Genomic DNA, 20,438 nt, shown 5'->3' with positions numbered 1-20,438 from the left:
AAAGACACAAAAAGATATCTTTACACACCTACAGAATGGCTACAACAAAAAACAGTGACAACACCGAATGCGGCTGAGGATGTCAAAAAAGCTAGATCACTTATACACTGCTGACAGAAATAGGAAATAATATACCACTCTGGAAAACTCTTTCTAAAAGTTTCTTAAAAAACGAAATGTGTAACACTGCATGACCAGCAACTGCACTGTTTGGTCCATATTCCAAAGAAATAAAAACTTAAGCTCATAGAGAAACCTGTACGTGAATATTTATTGCATCTTTACTTGTAATAGTCCCAAACTAAAAACAACTCTGATGTCCTTAAGAGGTGAATGGTTCAACAAACTTTGGTGTGGCTCAGCAATCAAAAGGAACAAACTCCTGTTTTACATAACAACTCTGAAGAATCTCTGGAGAATTCATTCAAAATGAAAAAAGGCAATCCTCAAATATTACCTACTATATGATTACATTTGTACAGCAATCTTGAAATGATGAAATTACAGAAATGGGAGAAGAGAGTAGTGGCTGCCAGGGGTTAAAGAAAAAACAGGGTAGAAGGAACATGGGTGTGATAACACCAGGGATTATCTTGACTTTATCAGTGTCTACATTCCAGTTTGAAACTGTATTACAGTTTTGCAAGAGATGACCTTTGGGGAAGACTAGGTAAAGGGTCCAGAAAAATCTCTGCATTTCTTACAGGTGTACATAAAGACACAATTATCTCAACATGAAGCATTTCATTAGAAAAGGGTACATAAAGTAACAAAGATAAAGTAACAAGGAAAGACTTAAGGATATGAACAACCATTGCTCTGAGATCTGTAGACAAAGCATTATCACGGTTTACTACAAAAGAAAGAAAATGAAACCTCGGGCATATTGCCTATGACAGAGGATGAGATGGCTGGATAGCATCACCGACTCGATGGATGTGAGTTTGAATGAACTCCGAGATAGGAAGTGATGGACAGGGAGGCCTGGCGTGCTGCAATTCATGGGGTCGCAAAGAGTCTGACACGACTGAGCGACTGAACTGAACTGAATGAATTTATCAAAAACAATTCATTAAACTACTTATTAAATAAATAAATTTTTACCTCCAGTGTTCCTACCTTCAAACAGATTTCAGGTGGAATATTTAAAATTATGTACAAGGAAATAATTGTCTAATGATGTACTAGAAATTTAAGTTCTAAGACACCAAGCATAAGACTTGAAAGTGAATTTAGACTAGGTTTCCCAGCAACTAAACCAAAAGGACAATATAGTATTTATTATCTGACAAAGGAAGTATACAAGTTCAACTGTTAACTGTAAGCTTTTTCTAGACTTTAAACTCAAAAATGAATTTATGGGGTGGTACTTGTACAAAGCAATACTGGATGACATTGTAGTTGTAACTATGCTTTATTAAAAATCTGGTCCCTAGTTGGGGACTTTCTTAACTTTCCAGAAGCAAACATACATGGACACTGGAGTGTGGTATTGCTGTTTACCATAGAGGGGAGGAGGAGAGTGAGGGCTGGCAGAGCCCAGGCAGCAGGTTACAGGCAGCATCAAAAGTACCTGCCGCTAGCCCAAGCCTCTGTTATCTTCTGCATAGATTATTAAATAACTTTTAATTTTAGGTCTCAGACTGACTTTTGCTTCCTCTTTAACACTGTAGCCAGAATTTGGTTTTGTCACACTTCACTTAAAGCTTCCATTGTTCATAAAAATAGAGACACAAGTCCTTATTATGAGTCCCCAACTCATGACTTCAGTGTTCTAACAAGCCATGGAGCAAGATCAGCAGAGACCAAGAGTTGCAGCGAGGGCGCTGAGAAGTGGAGTGACTTTAGCGGGAGTGTGAGTGGGTTATGATCACAGACTCACAAGGACACCATGCTGTCTGGAGCTGCACAGGGAAGGCAGAGGGTTGGCCCCTTCCTGCAGAAGTTTGACCTTCTCAATGTTTAAAAAAAAAAAAATCAATATTTTAGGTAGATGATCTCTAACAGAGACATTTTCTAGGAAGGTCAATATTATTTCCAAAGGAATCTTGATGAGAAATGTAGGTAAAGGTTACTTACACAAACACAATGTCCCCTCTCTTAGAGTAAGCAGGAATAGCACTGGCTATAGTGGCAAATCCATATGAGTATATTATGGCTTCTTCTGTCTTCATAAATTTTGCTAGGCGGTCTTCTAAATCCAAGTGCACATCTAGTTCAAGAGTAAAAAGTTAAATGGTTAAAGGTCTTTTAACTCTTTTTCTTTGACTAAAGAAGAAAGAAAATAACATAGGCAGTTTAGTTATTAATAGTCACCTTGTGGTCAAATGTAATTGTTTTTAGTTACAAGTTATACAATATCTACTAAGATAATTCCAGGCCCAAACTATTTCTATACTCTGTGAACTGAGTCAGCTACTCATTTGCCCATAAATATGTGACTGAGATGGCTCTGACTCTGGGTTTTGCTTTCATATCACTCTAGCAGTAAGATTTCAAGGCCCTGTCACTTTGCCTGCTTTAACTTCTCTCAGGCAACAATGCTGAGGTGTTATTAACGTACGTTATTAATGCCTTTTTGCATTTTAGCAGAAGTGACCAAACCAGGCATGAAGACAACCGTCAACCAGCTTTTAAAAGGAAAAGAAATACAAAAGCAAAGTTGTTAAAAAGAACTCCCCACCCTCTGCATTGAGAGGGAGACTTTCTCAACTATGGTGGTCACTCTGCTGACAGTCTGTGTCAGCATTTATTGGTGGCACCTACCATTACATTGTAGGACTGAGTTTCTGTCTGAATTTTCTTTTTAACAGTACTGGTGAATTCAAATGTAGAATACAAAGAGAAATACAGCCCTTTTATGGAAGCAGCTTAGGAAGAATGTTGATATAATTATAGGGATAAACTGTAATTATTAAACTGTTTTTTTTCTTCTCTCTTACATCATGATTCCATATAGCCTTTCACCTTCCTAGGCCCTCAGATGAAAAGACCAGCGATATCTGGAATAAACAGTATACTGACTGGCTTTGAACTGGAAAACTTTAAGGTATCTTGAAGCATTACCCAAGAGCAGAAATTTTTTTTTAACTTCCTTTAGCTCTTTTAACTACAGCAGGACCCAAGCCTGGAGAACTAGATCAGCGTTTTACCCATGCCCTGTGCAAGGAGAACTCAGAAGCTGATACAGGGAAAATACAGCCAGGCCCCTCTAGCCTTGCAGTTTCAAGAGAAAGAGGACGAGCTCAGAGGAGTAAAGGCAGACTTTCAGACACAGCCGGGGTACATCCACAGAGAGGAACTCAGAAGTGTAGGCAGTGGCAGAGGACCTAGATGGTCTCCAGTTAAGGGGTAAAGAAGGCCGATGGCCCAGCAGAACCCTCCCTTCAGCCTAGATGTCAAGGACCTGTAGGTGGGAGCATCACACCAAGAGGCCCCTTCAGCATCAGCCTTCCCTGCGGTATGCCCCTCCCCACCAGAGGCATTCCTGGTGAGAAAGGGGAGAAGGAAAAGACCTGAAGGACTGAGATATACAAAAGAAACAACTTAATCCAGCCCATGGTAAGGGACAGGGACCTAGTTAATTATAAAGCTTCCATCACCTTCCAGGGAGGGGTAAGTTCAGCAATAGGAATAAACCACTTTTTAGAACATTTGACTGAAGTGTCTAAACTCTGTAAACCCACTTACTGATATATCAGAGGCAAGCTAATCTTATTGCAATGCCTTTTAATTAATAAGAGACAAAATTGAGAATTATAAAAGATAAAACTTCACAAAGGACTACATTTTAAAAAGGAGATGAGGGCTGTCTAACAATCTCAGTTAATTCAACTGTTAATTAAACATCTGTAAGTGTCACATAAAGATACTCTGAAAGCACTGGGTCAGGGAGAAATCAGGGCTCCTGCCACTTGACAACGGAGAAGGCAATGGCACCCCACTCCAGCACTCTTGCCTGGAAAATCCCATGGACGGCGGAGCCGGGTAGGGGTCGAGAAGAGTCGGACACGACTGAGCGACTTCACTTTCACTTTTCACTTTTATTCATTGGAGAAGGAAATGGCAACCTACTCTAGCGTTCTTGCCTGGAGAATCCCAGGGACGGGGGAGCCTGGTGGGCTGCTGTCTATGGGGTCGCACAGAGTCGGACACGACTGAAGCGACTTAGCAGCAGCAGCCACTTGACAAAGTGAGACAGCTAAGAGAGGCATCTGGCAGTTCTCAATGGAGAACTCTGAGCCTACAGGGGAGACAAAAGACTAAGCTGTGCCTTCGGCCTCCTGGTCTGAAGCATCTGGGTCCCTTCTACACTCAGAACTGCAACACCTCCATAGTGACTTCTGACTAAAGGCAGAGGTCCCTCAATCACGAACTGAAGGCTGCAGGGGTGGGAGCCAGTCATTGAGCGAGAGATGAGACAACACAGAGGGTCCAAACTAAATCCCAATTTGATGGCAAGTGAGGTACAGTGAGGAATTAGAAAATTTAGCAGCAACATCCGAAAAATAAAATAAATCAAAGTCTACTTCATTCACAGGACTTCTTAAAGGATGATACAGAATTGTGAAAATGAACTATTTACCCCATTCTAATCAAGCAATGATTTAAAAACAATCTAGGTATGCTTCTGCCCATCTATAAGTTTAAAAGTATACCAATATAGCCTGAAAGTGAAAGTCACTCAGTAGTGTGCAACTCTCTGCAACCCCATGGACTTATACAGTCCATGGAATTCTTCAGGCCAGAATACTGGAGTGGGTAGCCTTTCCCTTCTCCAGGAGATCTTTCCAACCCACGGATAGAACCCAGGTCTCCTGTACTGCAGGCAGATTCTTTACCAGCTGAGCCACAGAGGAAGCCCAAGAATACTGGAGTGGGTAGCCTATCCCTCCTCCAGCAGATCTTTCTGACGCATGAATCGAACTGGGGTCTCCTGCATTGCAGGTGGATTCTTTACCAACTGAGCTATCAGGGAAGCACTTCCATACAGCCTATTACATAAAAAATACATGAAATATCTCTTGATTTCCATTACCAATCAAATAGTTTTTATAAACTGATACTTTAATTAGATCAATATTAAATAAACATGAGATTTCACAATAACAAGGTCTAGAAAGATGCATCTCAGTTGATCGAAATGGTACCAAAGGAGTGCTTAGCTTTTCAAGCATCAAACCTGTGATAGCAACACCACCAAGTCTACAGACTTGATTTTGCTCCTGCTTGCCCGCCATTCTATAAGGTATGTTGCCACAGAAAGGTTTCAGGCAAAAACCTGACAAGAATAAGGGAAGCAGAAAAGCACCAGACATCTAGCTTCCTCCATGCGGCTGAGCACAAGCCTGTCTCAGGTGTGCCTTCCTTTTCCTCTTTGTTAGTGTCCTCTGAGCACCTTCCCTACACGAAGACCCCCACCACTCCACTGCCTCTCATTTCTGATCAGATGAGAGGGCAGGTCCCATGTAGGAGGCCTCCTTCAAATTACAATGCTACCTCTAAACCGGGAATTATCTATGGCAAATCTCAACAATTTAGCTAGCAGAAGTACTACCCAAGTCACAGTGAAATGCTTTCATTCATTATCTCCATTTCACAAAGAAAAAACATGCTGTGGATACAGACAAACTCTCTGCCAGCCACAAAAAGGGATTTAAAATCATTCTGTAGATCTAAATGATTCTCTTCATTGATTAGCAATAAAATAAATAAAACACACATCTTGGCTCTGCTTTAAGGGTTTAGAGTTAGTAACTCAGTTGATAAAAAAATTATGTTAATACTCTCATCACACATACTCATAACCATTTTTATGTCATTACCATGAAGTAGTGAGAAGAATCAGTAAGTCAGTGATTTACTGGTTCTTGTCTAGTCCCAGAAGCTTAAATAAGACAGGCCTTTTCTCCTCCTAACTAAAAACACTGGGCTTTAGCTGACGTCAGCCTTGCAAAGCAGGTTTTGTGACAGGTGAACAAGGATAGCTGTGTAACTTCTTTTTATGTATGATATTACTTTGCAATGAAGAAATTTTCAACAAAAGGGTGAGGGAGGCAGCAAACAGAAAAAACTGCCAGGGCATGTTCTTTCACTCCGGATGTCTATCTTCTGTGTGTATGATCCATTTCAACAATTAAGATAGATAGATTTGCATGGGGCATTCTTTAATTCACTGCTAGGAAACAATATGTCAGGCAAGAGGCTATGGCAGGAGGTGACCAGAAGGCCTCCGTGTCCTCTCAGCACTTGCTGCCCTTTCTGGCACTTGCTCCCTCACCAGAATGTAACAGATGGGAGGCAAGGCTAGGGCAAGATGCCCCACACCAAACACAGAGCCTGGCCATGTGGTCATCACAGGGGCTCAGATCTGGGCTCCTCACTGCCTGCTGTGAACCCCAGACAGGCCTAAAACTGTTCCGTCCCTCTCAGGTCCTTCCTCTGTCAAATGGCAACAGCTGTACCTACCTTGCGGTTAGGAGAACTGCAAGAGTTAATGCTCATAAACACTCAGAATAATGCCTGGCATGGAAAAAGCAGTATACTGTGTGTTTGTTCAACTAAATTAATATTTATAGAATAAAAGAAAATGCTTTCTTCTTTTAAAAGGAAATATCAGATATGTTATCTTCTAATTAGCTATCTAAATCCTGGATATACAAATATAAGGGCTATCTTATATTAAAGCCACTTGGTTCAATTTCCTATTTATCAGAATAAAAGGAGGTTTTATGGCCAAGTTCTAGTTTGTTGTTCAGAGGAAAAACCGTAAAATTGCCAACTTTAAAACAGTTTAAAAAACAACCTACTATATTTTCTCTTTTATCTCCATATTTTTATGTTACATACTTTTTTTAAACACCTGAGACTTGAACAATTTTTCTTAAAAGTACAAATATCACATATGTACTCATTAGAACACAAAAACAGTGCTGAATGTTTCCCAGAATGCTTTCGCATGCAGTATTTTTTCACAAACAGTATCTTACGTGATTCTTACCGAAATGTTCTAAGTTGCACGAAGATCATTCCCTGCCTACACTGAGAAAACTACAATCCCACAACTGGTAGAAGGAAGTGGCAAATCTAGGAATTTTATGACCAAATGCTTTTCCTACTAAAACATGCAGTCAAGATGCTACAACAGAGAAAAAATATCTTTAAAATAAACAAATGAACAGTTCTTTACTACTGGCTCTAAAACACAATTAAATGTCACTATCTCTCACCATGAAACCCTGCCAGTAACTGTCTTTTGATTTAGTTTAAGACGATAGAGCCAAGTATGTATTATATATGTAAGGCAGACCCCAGGCCTGAGGACTAAACAAATAAATGAGATCTGAATGCATTACAAACAAAATAAAAAGGTTCAACAAGAGCAATTATCAAAGGCACTGTGACCACATTAGCCTTAGAGAAAAGGAAGGCTCCACAACTTGATAACACCATTTGATTGATTCTAAAGTACACATTAAAACAATAAGATGAGAAGGTGGAAAAACCTCTGATTCACATGGTCCTTTACTATATAAGACAATTTGCTGGGCCTTTAGCAGCTAGGTAAACATTTAGCCTAAGAATCTAGAAGAATTTTAATTCAATTCTCAATTTTCTTTCTTCTGTTAATCATCTAGTATCACCTAATTTTACTATCAAACAATAAGCGGAAAATGTTTTAATAAGGACATTTGCTTTTCCAATATGTGATTTTCATTCATTACTTGAAATGTTGAGAAAAGAGCTAAAACAGGCAACATTTTCTTCACTGAAAATACATGCCTCAATGATCCTTTCCGGAAAAAGACAAAATTAAAAACAACCTTTTGCTGGGCCAGGCAAAGAGACCCTAGTCTCACAAACGTACAAGCTACTAAAATGAAAGGAAAGGGGTCTTCACTTTTGCTTTAATGCTTGGTGCAAAGGGTTAATGTACCCTAAATATTTAGAATAATTTAACTGTAGAAGGTATTTTAGAGATTTAAAATATAGCCTTAGCAGATCTCAGGTAGCTTCCCTGAACTTACCTACACTGAAATTTCAAGGTAATGTAATACAACAACAATAATTTAAGTGATCAGTCCCAGAATAAGGAAAAACATAGAAAATATCCTATTGAAAAAACAAAAAGTAAAAATACATGCAATATACATATAAAGAAAGGAAAAAAGATGATAAGCAAGCATGGATAACTGCTGAAAAGGAACTAGCAAGTTAATAGGAAGGACAATATACTCAGAAAACATTACACGTTACTCCAGGCTGCAGGTTTGGTGTCTTATTACAAAACCATCACACGGCAAATTAATCTTCAATCTTTGTCCAGATACCACAGTCTGTTTGAAGCTTGAACTATAATAGGATAAGAATGATACGTGTGAGTGAGTGTGTGCTGTCATTTAGTCATGTCCAGCTCTTCGAGACTCCATGGACTGTAGCCCACCAGGCTCCTCTGTCCATGAGATTTTCCAGGCAAGAATACTGGAATGGGTTGCCATTTCCTACTCCATGGGATCTTCCTGACCCAGGATCGAACTCACGTCTCTTGCATTTCCTGCACTGGCAGGCAGATTCTTTACCACTGTGCCTGCCACCTGGGAAGCCCAAGAAAGACACAGTGACAAATAAAGTAGTTCACAAAAGAGCTGACAACACAACTATGTGTTTATTACATTCAGACATATGAGAGATTAAATTTAAAACAAATTCGAACAGCATACTACATATATATGGTATGCTATCATTTTTGTAAAACTGGGGTGAAAAAGTATGAAAGTGGTTTGCATACACTGAAAAAAAGTCTCTGGAAGAATTAACAGACTACTGACAGTAGCTGTCTTTTCTGGGAGGCAGAATGACAGTGGGGAGAAGACTTCATTATCTTTTTAAACCTTTTTGAGATTTATATCATGGACTAAATTATGCAATCAAGAAAATTAATTTAGGGTTTTATGAAAAGTGAAATAAGTCAGACAGAGAAAGACAAACACCGTATGATCTCACTTATATGTGGACTTGAAAAAACAAAACAAACCACAATGAAAATAGACTCATAGAGAAGAAATATGTGGCTGCCAAAGGGAAAGGGAGGAGGAGTGGGGAGAATTAGGTACAGGGGATTAAGAGGTACAAACGTCCCATTATAAAATAAATAAGCAATGGGGATGTAATATACAGCATAGGGTATATGGCCAATAATATTGTAATAACTTTAGGGACAGATGGTTGCTAGACTTGTCATGGTGATCATTTCATAATGTATGCAAATGTCAAATCACTATACACTTGAAACTAACAATATTTTTTGTCAACTATATTGCAATTTAAAAATTAATCTAAAAATCACTAAAGACCCCACACACACACACACACAAATCTGGAAGCACACAGCATCCTATTATGCATATTTCAGTTGATTCAAATGAAAATTTGACTGGGCAATTATAACAACATATTTCCACAGTTCTAGGAAAACTGGTCTTAAAGATTCGAAACTTTTTTTTCACTAAATTTTACAATAAATCTCTTATTGGTCTTCTCAGATACCTCTCAAGCAAGAGTCAAGGCCACACAAGCAAATAAAATCTGCTAGAAAGAGAGGCTTTTAAGAAAGCAAATTCTTTACCCCAGCAAGCAGATCATGGCAAGAAAGCCTTGTTGTAAAGAAAGGTTTGTTGATCAGATTACAACAAATAAACCTGTAAAAACAAAAAGTGCCTTTTCTAGTTTTCTAATTCTTATCAAGGAAATAATACCCTACCAATAAAAAGCAGGCAAACAACTCATGTTTGCATTAGGCTAGAAGATAGAGGGAGGCTCTGATCTAAGCTCTTTAAAGTCTTTGATCTTCCCATTATGACGGCAAATCAAGAAACTTGTTTTCTAGTTTTAGGGTTGAAATTAATTAGCAGTGTGACCATGAGGAAGTCACTTAACCTCTCTGAGCTTTCTAGTTCTCTTCTGAATAGCTGGGATACAGGAATACAAGATTTTAAAGATCCTGTCCAGCTGCAGGATTCTTGGACACCAACTCCCATCATCTGTTTCCAATACAAATAATTCAACCACTAAACTAGCTAAGGGATAAAGAAAGGTGCTCCCTTAAATAAAAACATCTTAACTGCAGAAGTGAAACAAAAAGCACAGACCAAGAAATGAAAATGAGCAGAGAAGACAAAAGACACTTCCTTCCCTGGCCTCTTTCCCCAGGCTCTGACATTTCACAAACCAGAATGTTGTTTCCAGTAGTATACTCACTTGAACAATTATGTAACAACATTTCTGAAATTTTCAGAAGCAAAGAACAATATACATTTAACAAAAACCACTATAAAATTCCAAGGTCGTCTTTGATGACTCTGATTTTGGGAGTTCACTGTGTTTGAAATCATACTTATCCTAACATGTAGTTAATCCATCCCCAGGTCATCCACACATAAGGAAATCAATGATCCTTCATCTTCATTCCAGAAAGAAAAGGGCTATACAGTTGATCACTGGCCCCCATACCGCCAATCTGTTCTCACCTTGCTCCTGGAATGTGTTGGCTGCCCAGCTAGGGCAACTTCCCAGTCCCTCTGCTGGAGGCATGATCCGGGTTATGTTTTCAACAATGGAATGTGGGTGGAATGATGAGCAATACCACCTGCCCACCCAAACGGGTACAGCAGCTCTGCACTCCTGCTCCCCACACTCATCATTTGGCTATAGCCACGCAGACAAGGAAGATGCCCTTATTAGGCCAACAGCAACAATACAGGGAAGATTTGGGTTCCTGCACAACTATAAAGAGCAGAGCCATTCAAACCAGATGCTTCCCATTACAAATGTCATGCATGGCAGACAGCCTCCTCACACAACTGTCTCTTGGGGCAAATGCAACAAGAGCTTAGTCTTCATCCTACTGAGACGGTGCGCCTTAGGTACCCATGGCCCTTCAACACAAGGGGCAGTCAGCCTAAGATCAACATGTCTCCCACCAATGGTCTCAAACACAAAATCTTCTAGAAAGTCCCCCTCCTTATTACCACAACTAATTAAGGACACCTTTTCCAAGGAGTTTTGAAATCAGATTGGATCTTAATTGTTGAAAGCAGTAGTCTAAAAAATATGACAGAAAACATACCAAATGTGCCATAAAATCCTCTAGGTCCACAAGTTCCCACACCATACTTCTTTAGAGATGCCAAAGCTGCTGCCTTTGTGGAAAAAAAATATATATTGTAATAATTTATCCTTAAGAATTCAAAAATGAAATTTCCTGTTTTTTCACCCACATAGCTCACATAGCTCTCCAGTTGCCTGGTTTTTCCTCCTTTATAAGAACTAAGACAATTCTGACAGGATATAAGGAAAGGAGGGATGGAAAGATTTAAGCATATGACTAAGAACATGGAAAAGTTATATTAGCTTGATCATTAAAATCTGGTTGTTAGTCGCTCAGTTGTGTCTGACTCTTTGCGACCCCATGGACTGTAGCCTACCAGGCTCCTTGGTCCATAGGATTTTCCAGGCAAGCGTATTGGAGTGGGTTGCCATTTCCTTCTCCAGGGGATCTTCCCAACCCAGGGATTGAACCCAGGTCTCCTGCATTGTAGGCAGACGCTTTACCGTCTGAAAACCTGGTTAACTCAATGCATTCGCACTTTTTGGCATTTTGGGCATAAGTTTTACCTCAAAGTTCATGGACACGAACTTGTACAAACTTTGGGAGATGGTGAGGGCAGGAAGGCCTGGTGTGCTACAGTCCAAAGGGTTGCAAAGAGTCAGACATAACTGGGCGACTGAACAACTTTCCTCAAAAAATGTTTACTGGCCCACAATCCCAAAAGGAGATGAAGCAATTTCCTGGACACATCTCCAGCTATTACCAGGTTTGGTTCATATAGTTCTCTGGCTGTCACCTAACACTAAACCCCATTAGGACACGCCTGCCTTCCCTTGTTGAAAACTAGGTTACAGCTCTGTCAAGAAAAAATAATGATAAACATTTACATAGCCCTTTCAGATAGTCTGCATTTGTCTCTTATTTTATGCCCAGTTGCTTAAGTCAGTCATGTTATCTGTCTACTTCAGCATATGTGCTACCTACCTTGAGCCTAGGGTTATCCAACAATCCAAGAAAATTGAATGAAGCAAAGTTTATACATTCTTTTCCATTCACCACAATGTTATGGCTTGGAGGGCTGGGGAAAGAGACAAGAGTGGTATACTTCAGTCATTTGTGTTGCAGGACACACATTATTATACTGTCTTGGAGAGGCAAGGGGAGAGGACACACAAGTGTTGTCATTTTACTCTGCTTGCATACTCCTATTTGCATACTCCTTTTTATTCTTAAAAGTAAAATTAGAAAATGGTATATTAAAAATCAGATACTTGGTTATTAATTCTCCTCTTAATAGGCCCCTCTATACTACTTAAACTAAAATAAGGTGAGCTAGAATTTCAAGATTTTGGATAGATGAATGGCAAACCTTTGCTTGGTTTTGAAACTCACTTAAGTTGCTAATAAAGTACCTCAGGAAAATATAGAAATATCAAGATCAAAGGCATGAAGAGGCAGAGCGAGTCACAATCTTTCAGACAAGAGTTTAAAAATACGTGTTATCTACAGGAAGCCACCACAAGAATAAGTGAGCTATGGCCCCGATTTCTAAAGTTAATGCTGAAATGCTATTTAAAAGGAATTCCCACCCCTCCACAAAGTGGTAAAATAAGGGTGCCTGGTTGCATAGAGCATGGATCTGAGTTCAGCTGAACAGGAGATGGGCTCTTACTCAGACAACCTGTTGTCCTCTGCTGAAAAGTACTCGAGCTACAAGTCATGCTTTAAAAATATGGGCCAAACTATGGGATATGAGCTATTAAAGGGTGTGATTAATGGATCACAGCCAGCCTATTTCACCTAAAGGAAATCATAAGAATAGAATGGAATAGAAACGTACCACACAGGGCCAGGGAAAGGACAGTGGCACGGATTCTGTTTCACAAACTCACTGCTCTGTCACTGGGCTGTTCTGTAAAATGTACTGTGGCCAGAAAAGATTAGGGAACACCACTATCACCAGTATATCCTAACAGAACAGGTTTTCTATGAGGAAAAATAATGAAAAAATGCTGGGAAACCAGGGAAGAAAAGGAATGACTACTAGAAGTAAATTAACAAAAGCAGATGAACTCATACAAGGCTCTGAAAAGAACAGCTGTAGAGTCAGTCAGGCAGATTCTGTCTGCATTGTGGCTACTGATGGCTTCAGAAACTCAGGGGTGTTGCTTGGCCTCCATGAGCCTCAGTTTCTTCATCTATAAAGTGGGGTGAGAAGCTATGGCTCAACTTGTCATTACAGACAGTGCCCATTAACTATCTTCTTCTTTCTTCTCTATGGCTTCAAGGGCTTTTTCTCTTTCAAATCACCCACTATGATTCTAAATCCACTATGCCACTTGTTTTCCCAATTCCCAGGACTTCTTTAGTTTCACAGAACTGAAGTTTCATAAAATTTCCTGAGGTGGTAGAGGTGGCACCCACAAAAACATGAAAAACCGAAATATCCATGTAGACAAGGGCTGCACACAATAATCTCAAACATTCCAGAACGGAGAGCAGAATCAGTAATATGAAAGGACCCACTCACTGACCTTAAGAGAGCCTCCCAGAGAGGTAGGAGGCTGATGGGACTTAATGTGGAGACAGAGATACTGGCAGCAGTTGTTTTGGGGAGATATCATATATGGCAACATTGGTGCTGACAAGTGCCATTTTGGAATTCTCACTCTAGCTTATTAGCACTGAAACTAAGCTCTGTCTACCAGCCAGTCAGCACTAGTACTGGGAAACGCCAGGCCAAGGGACCAGATGGGCAGAAACACAGTCCCACCTACTAGAAGGCAGGCTGTCATAGGACCCCATGAGCTGCAGGAACCCCAAGACTAAACCTGCCCACCAACACTAGGTAAACACTAGCTCTGGGGCTCCTGGTCTTCAGTCAGCTACTTCGTAACCTGAGCCCACCCACCAGTAGGTTGGCACTAGGACTGGGACTCCACTAGCCAGGTAGCCAGCTGTGCAGGATCGGAACATGCCCATCAGGGGCCAACAACTTCTGCACAACTTCTGTGGTAACCAACTAGACCAAGGACCAGCCATGGCTACCAAGTATTCATAGGCATCAGTCCACTGAAACAGACTCACTTAGCACACACAGGGCATGCTCAGAAGCTGCAGCTCTGGTGACCAGATGCAAGTATGCTGTTGCAAGTTTAAAGCAATGCAAGACTATCTCAAGAAATAAAAAAATCCCTCAAATAAACGACAACCTTACACTTAAAGGAGCTAGAAAAAGAACAAGCAAGCTACGAAGTTAGTAGGAGGAATAAAATGTCACACACACAAAAATCGCAGAAATTTCACACAAAAAGGACATTACAGACCAGTATCATTGATGAACATAGATGCAAAAATCCTCAACAAAATATCAGCAAGCTGAATTAAACAATACATTACAAGGATCATACACCATGATCAAGTGAAATGTATCCCAAGGATGCAAGGATGATTCAATATCCAAAAATCTATCAACATGATCTATCATATTAACAAACTGAAGAATAAAAATCATGACCATCTCAACAAGGAGACAAAGTTTTGACAAAATTTAACATCCATTTATGATAAAAACTCTCAACAAATTGAGTACAGAGGGAACATACCTCAACATAATAAAGTTCACACAGAGCAAGCCCACAGCTAATACACTCAACTGTGAAAACTGAAAGCATTTCCTCTAAGATTAGGAGCAAGACAAGGATGAGCAAGGGATCTAAATAGATATTTTTCCAAAGAAAACATACAGATGGCTAATAGGCACAAAGATACTCAACATCACTAATCATCAGGAAAATACAAAACAATGATGAAATACCACCTCACACCTGTCAGAATAATTATCATCAAAAAGACAAATAACAAATGTTGGCAAGGATGTGAAGAAAAAGGAACCCTCATGCACTATTTGTGGGAATGTAAATTGGCACAGCCACTATGGAAGACAGCACGGAATCACTTCAAAAATTAAAAATGGAGCTATCATACAATATAGCAATTCTAACCCTGGGTATTTATCTAAAGAAAACAAAAACACTCATTAGCAAATATTTTCCACACTCATGTTTATTTCAGCATTACTTATAATACCTCAGATACGAAAGCAATCTGAGTGCCCATCAGTCTGGATAAAGAAGAAGTAATATATGTGTATGTACGCATGTGCGTGTGTGTCTGTGTGCATGCGCACACAGACACACACACACACAAAGGAGTATTACTTAGCCAAAAAAAGAGAACAAAATCTTGTCACTTGTGAGAACATGAATAGATCTACAGGGTATTATGATGCTGAGTGGAGTAAGTCAGAGAAAGACAATTATGTATGATTTCACTTACATGTGGAATCTGAAAAACAAAATAAATGAACAAACAAAACAGAAGCAGTCACAGAGAAGCAGAGTCACAGCCAGAGGGAAGGGAGGGTAGGGGAATGAGAAAACATGGTTGAGGAAGATTAATAGGTACAAATTTTCAATTATAAAATAAATGAGTCACGGATATGAAATGTACAGTGGGGGAATATAATTAATGATTATTGTATCATCTTTGTATGGTGATAAATGGTAATTCGATTTATCATTGTAATCATTCTGAGATGTATACAAAACAAAAATCACCATGTTGTGTACCAGGAACTAACATAGTGTTTTAAGTCAATCATACTTCAAAAAGAAACAAACTCATAGGAAAAGTGATCAGATTTGTGGTTACCAGAGGCAGGTTAGGGAGAGGGGGTATTGGATTACAGTGATCAAAAGGCACAAACTCCCAGGTATAAGGTAATTAAGTACTGGGGAGGTAACGAGCTCCCTGGTGGCTCAGACCGTAAAGGATCTGCCTGTAGTGCACATACAACATGACAGATAACGTTAACACTGATTTAAATTATACATGAATACTGTTGAGACTAAAACTTGTTTTCCTCAGAAGGAAAAAAAAATCACTATTTAATTTTGAATCTGTATGAGATGATGCAAGTTCACTAAACTTAATGTGGTAAGCAACTCATCTATGTAAGTCAAATCATTATGCTGCACACCTAAAACTTATACAGTGCTATATGTCAAGTATATCTTCATAAAACTAAAAAAAATTATTTTCTAATTTTTAAAAGATACTTTATTGCTAACAAATGACAACCATCATCTGACAACACAGTTCAGTTCAGTTCAGTTCAGTCGCTCAGTCGTGTCCGACTCTTTGCGATCCCATGAATTGCAGCACGCCAGGCCTCCCTGTCCATCACCAACTCCCAGAGTTCACTCAAACCCACGTCCATCAAGTCAGTGATGCCATCCAGCCATCTCATCCTCTGTCGTCCCCTTCTCCTCCTGCCTCCAATCCCTCCCAGCATCAGAGTCTTTTCCAATGAGTCAACTCTTCACATGAAGTGGCCAAAGTACTGGTGTTTCAGCTTTAGCATCATTCCTTCCAAAGAACACCCATTGCCACAAACTTTTAATCTGTAAAAAATGCAATATCTATGGGAGTACAATGGAATTCCCAGGTGGTAGAGTGGTAAAGAATCTGCCTGCCAATGCAGGAGACACATGAGACGTGGGTTTGATCCCTGGGTTGGGAAGATCCCCTGGAGTAGGAAACAGCAACCTGCTCCAATATTCTTGCCTGGAAAATTCCATGGACAGAGGAGCCTGGCAGGCTATAGTCCATGGGGTCACAAAGAGTTGGACATGACTGACTGCGTACACACACACACACACACACACACACACACAGGAGGACAACAAAGCAAAGCGCAATAAAATGAGGCATGCCTATATATAAATAACTGCAAACAACAGCAGCTGCACCCACTACTAAGTTACACATATTTTGTTCTCAATGGGAAAAAATATAATTGAATAACCATATACAAAGGTGAATTCCAGGCATTTTAAAAGCCTAGAGTACTCTGAAAAAGATAACAGAAGAAAATTTAGAAAGTCTTTGTGACCTTGGAAGAGGAAATGATTTCTAGAGCAAGTCTCCAAACACAAACCATGAGGGTAAAATGGATGGATATGACCAAGTCAAAACTAAGAATTTTCGTTCAATGAAGATACCACAGACAAAACTAAGAGATGGGTGATAGAAATGTATTGTATTTCATGAATCCAAGATGGCATCAACTGTATTTTACCTACCACTAAGGAAGAAAGACATGGCCAATTAAAATGTAATGACAGTTTTCTTATTATATGTGTTTCAGGTTATATTTAATGAAAAGGCATTCCTGACACAGATTTTTGTCATTCTACTTTCGCACCTATGTATGGAAAAATATAAACAAGACGAATCAGTTAAGACATTCCTAACTTTTAGTCCGCAGTTCTGACATGGATTTCACAGGTATTCACACTCTCTGCTAGTGGGAGTACCCTGGTATTGCTTAGGAGGATGCTCCACTATCATCTCTGAGATTACCTGACAAGTCAGTATCACCCATTCTCTAAATTTTGTGCTGGAACTTTCCTATTGGACTAAACTCCTAATTTAATCTTTCCTCAATTGAATCACGTGTTTCTAGAAAGCAAGCTCTTATTATCCAAAGGCAGCAGGAATTTGACAAAGGAATGCTCAAAGCCATAGTCCCAACAGCCTCTGTTCATCCGTCTGGAGGAATGTGAGCATTTCTCCTTCCATCAGCTGTCTTATACGACTTATGGCCACGTAACTCAACTGAGGTGTTGGCAGTGACTATAGCCATGATCAAGTTCATCAGCGCTAAGAAATGATACCACCCCAACTGCCCCCAGGTAAGAATGACTCTCAGCAGCTATAAGATTCATATCTATTTCAGAGATCTTAAAATAGAAAGAAAAAAAAGTTTCTTAGAATCATTGTAATAAATCACTACACAGTAACTAATCAAGAATTAAAATCTACACAATATTGGGGATTCCTGATAATTGAAAGGTAGGCTAGGAATTAGGTAGAAAAAGAAGTAGAAGATACTAGTAGGCATTCACAGAAGGGAAAAGCCCCAACAGCTAATAAGTAGATAAAAATATACTTAATGGCTCAAATAATCAGAGAAATGCAAAATAAAACAATGTTGTCCAGGAATTGGGTACCAAAGCAACAGTTAGAACTGGACATGGAACAACAGACTGGTTCCAAATAAGAAAAGGAGTACGTCAAGGCTGTATATTGTCACCCTGCTTATTTAACTTATATGCAGAGTACATCATGAGAAATGCTGGGCTGGAAGAAGCACAGGCTGGAATCAAGGTTACTGGGAGAAATATCAATAACCACAGATATGCAGATGACACCACCCTTACGGCAGAAAGTGAAGAGGAACTAAAAAGCCTCTTGATGAAAGTGAAAGAGGAGAGTGAAAAAGTTGGCTTAAAGCTCAACATTTAGAATACTAAGATCATGGCATCTGGTCCCATCACTTCATGGGAAATAGATGGGAAACAGTGTCAGACTTTATTTTTGGGGGATCCAAAATCACTGCAGATGGTGACTGCAGCCATGAAATGAAAAGACGCTTACTCCTTGGAAGGAAAGTTATGACCAATCTAGATAGCATATTCAAAAGCAGAGACATTACTTTGCTAACAAAGGTTCGTTTAGTCAAGGCTATGGTTTTTCCAGTGGTCATGTATGGATGTGAGAGTTGGACTGTGAAGAAAGCTGAGCACCGAAGAATTGATGCTTTTGAACTGTGGTGTTGGAGAAGACTCTTGAGAGTCCCTTGGACTGCAAGGAGATCCAACCAGTCCATTCTAAAGGAGATCAGTCCTGGGTGTTCTTTGGAAGGAATGATGCTAAATTGAAACTCCAATACTCTGGCCACCTCATGTGAAGAGTTGACTCATTGGAAAAGACTCTAATGATGGGAGGGATTGGAGGCAGGAGGAGAAGGGGACGACAGAGGATGAGATGGCTGGATGGCATCACCGACTCGATGGATGTGGGTTTGAATGAACTCCGGGAGATGGTGATGGACAGGGAGGCCTGGCGTGCTGCAATTCATGGGATCGCAAAGAGTCGGACACGACTGAGTGACTGAACTGAACTGATACGCCTGTCTCATTTCCCTCTGGGACTATCCTACATCATGATTCTCCTGCTGGGCCCACACCCCTAGAGAGACTCAAACAGATCAACAGGGTATCAATCAGGTTTAATTACCACGCTGTTTGCTGCACTGGGGAGTAGAGGCAGCTGTGGTATATATCACAAGCCAAATAGCTAAGTAAAACATGGTGGCCATATACAACAGAATAATATGTAGCAGTCAGAAGAAATGATGAGAATTACACTTAGCAATTCCACCTCTCTGTGCTGCCTCATATTTCTTTATACCACTCAACACCAGCTAACACTGTATTTACTTCATTTTTGGTCTGCCTGGCCTAAGAGAACTAAGATTTTGATTTACTGCACATGCTCAGCATATTCTTTGAACACAGCAGGAACTCAAACATTTGTCGAAAAATTGTGTTGAGTAAAAACTTGTTTAAAAAAAAAATCAGAATGGAATCTAGAGCACAAAATTAAAAACACACATTCATAAAACATTTAGATTAGTTTCAAGAATCTATACATGCTAAAAATAATAAAATACATGTTTTTAATGACATAAAATAATAAAAGAAGTAAAATACAAGCATTACAGCGAGATACATTACTGGCGGAGAACAGATGCAGGTGCTAGGGATAAACGAAACAAAGAAAAAGGTAAATGAGAATGCTGTCTACATGAGTGCTGATGAGAGCAGTGCTGAAGAGAAGGTCAATACCTGTGTCTGCAAGAAAGGCCCAAGATGAAGAAAATAAAACAGAGACGGAACTAAACCAGAGGACAAACCTTTAGCAACTTTGAGTGAGAAAGGAGACACAAATGACTGCAATGCAGACACAAACCCCACAGACGTGTTGTTCTACACATCTGTATATAGAGTTGTGTGTATATATATATAGCATATATGTTATTTTACACATGAGGAGGACTTCCCTATAGCTCAGATGATAAAGAATCTGCCTGCAATGCAGGAGACCTGGATTGATCCCTGGGTCAGGAAGATCCCCTGGAGAAGGAAATGGCAATCCACTCCAGCATTCTTGCCTGGAGAATCCCATGGACAGAGAAGCCTGGCAAGCTATAGTCCATAGGATAACAAAGAGTTGGACACAACTAAGTGACTAACACACACACAGACACATATATTATATATATATATTTTTTTTTACATATAACTATTTGAGAAATTCTATGAACTACTTCATGCAAAAGCATTTGAAAACACAAGAAGAAATGAACAATTACTAAATGACAATAACCAAACTTACTCATAAAGGAAATAGAAACGGCCTT

The 20,438-nt window shown here is 39.6% G+C and overlaps 1 protein-coding gene across 1 annotated transcript in view; it reads right to left on the bottom strand.

Annotated features, from left to right (window-relative positions):
- Positions 1-20,438, bottom strand: part of SPTLC1 (serine palmitoyltransferase long chain base subunit 1) — a 66,598-nt gene that overhangs the window by 33,646 nt on the left and 12,514 nt on the right. The window contains exons 4-6 of the mRNA XM_040245951.1: positions 12,092-12,185; positions 11,126-11,198; positions 2,080-2,212 (exon numbers count right to left, since the gene is read on the bottom strand). Coding sequence (XP_040101885.1) covers positions 2,080-2,212; positions 11,126-11,198; positions 12,092-12,185 — 300 coding nt within the window. The remainder of the gene's footprint in view (positions 1-2,079; positions 2,213-11,125; positions 11,199-12,091; positions 12,186-20,438) is intronic.

The sequence above is a fragment of the Oryx dammah genome, unplaced genomic scaffold, assembly GCF_014754425.2.
Source record: "Oryx dammah isolate SB20612 unplaced genomic scaffold, SCBI_Odam_1.1 HiC_scaffold_1, whole genome shotgun sequence".
Taxonomy (NCBI): domain Eukaryota; kingdom Metazoa; phylum Chordata; class Mammalia; order Artiodactyla; family Bovidae; genus Oryx; species Oryx dammah.
This window is presented reverse-complemented; position numbering and strand designations above follow the sequence as displayed.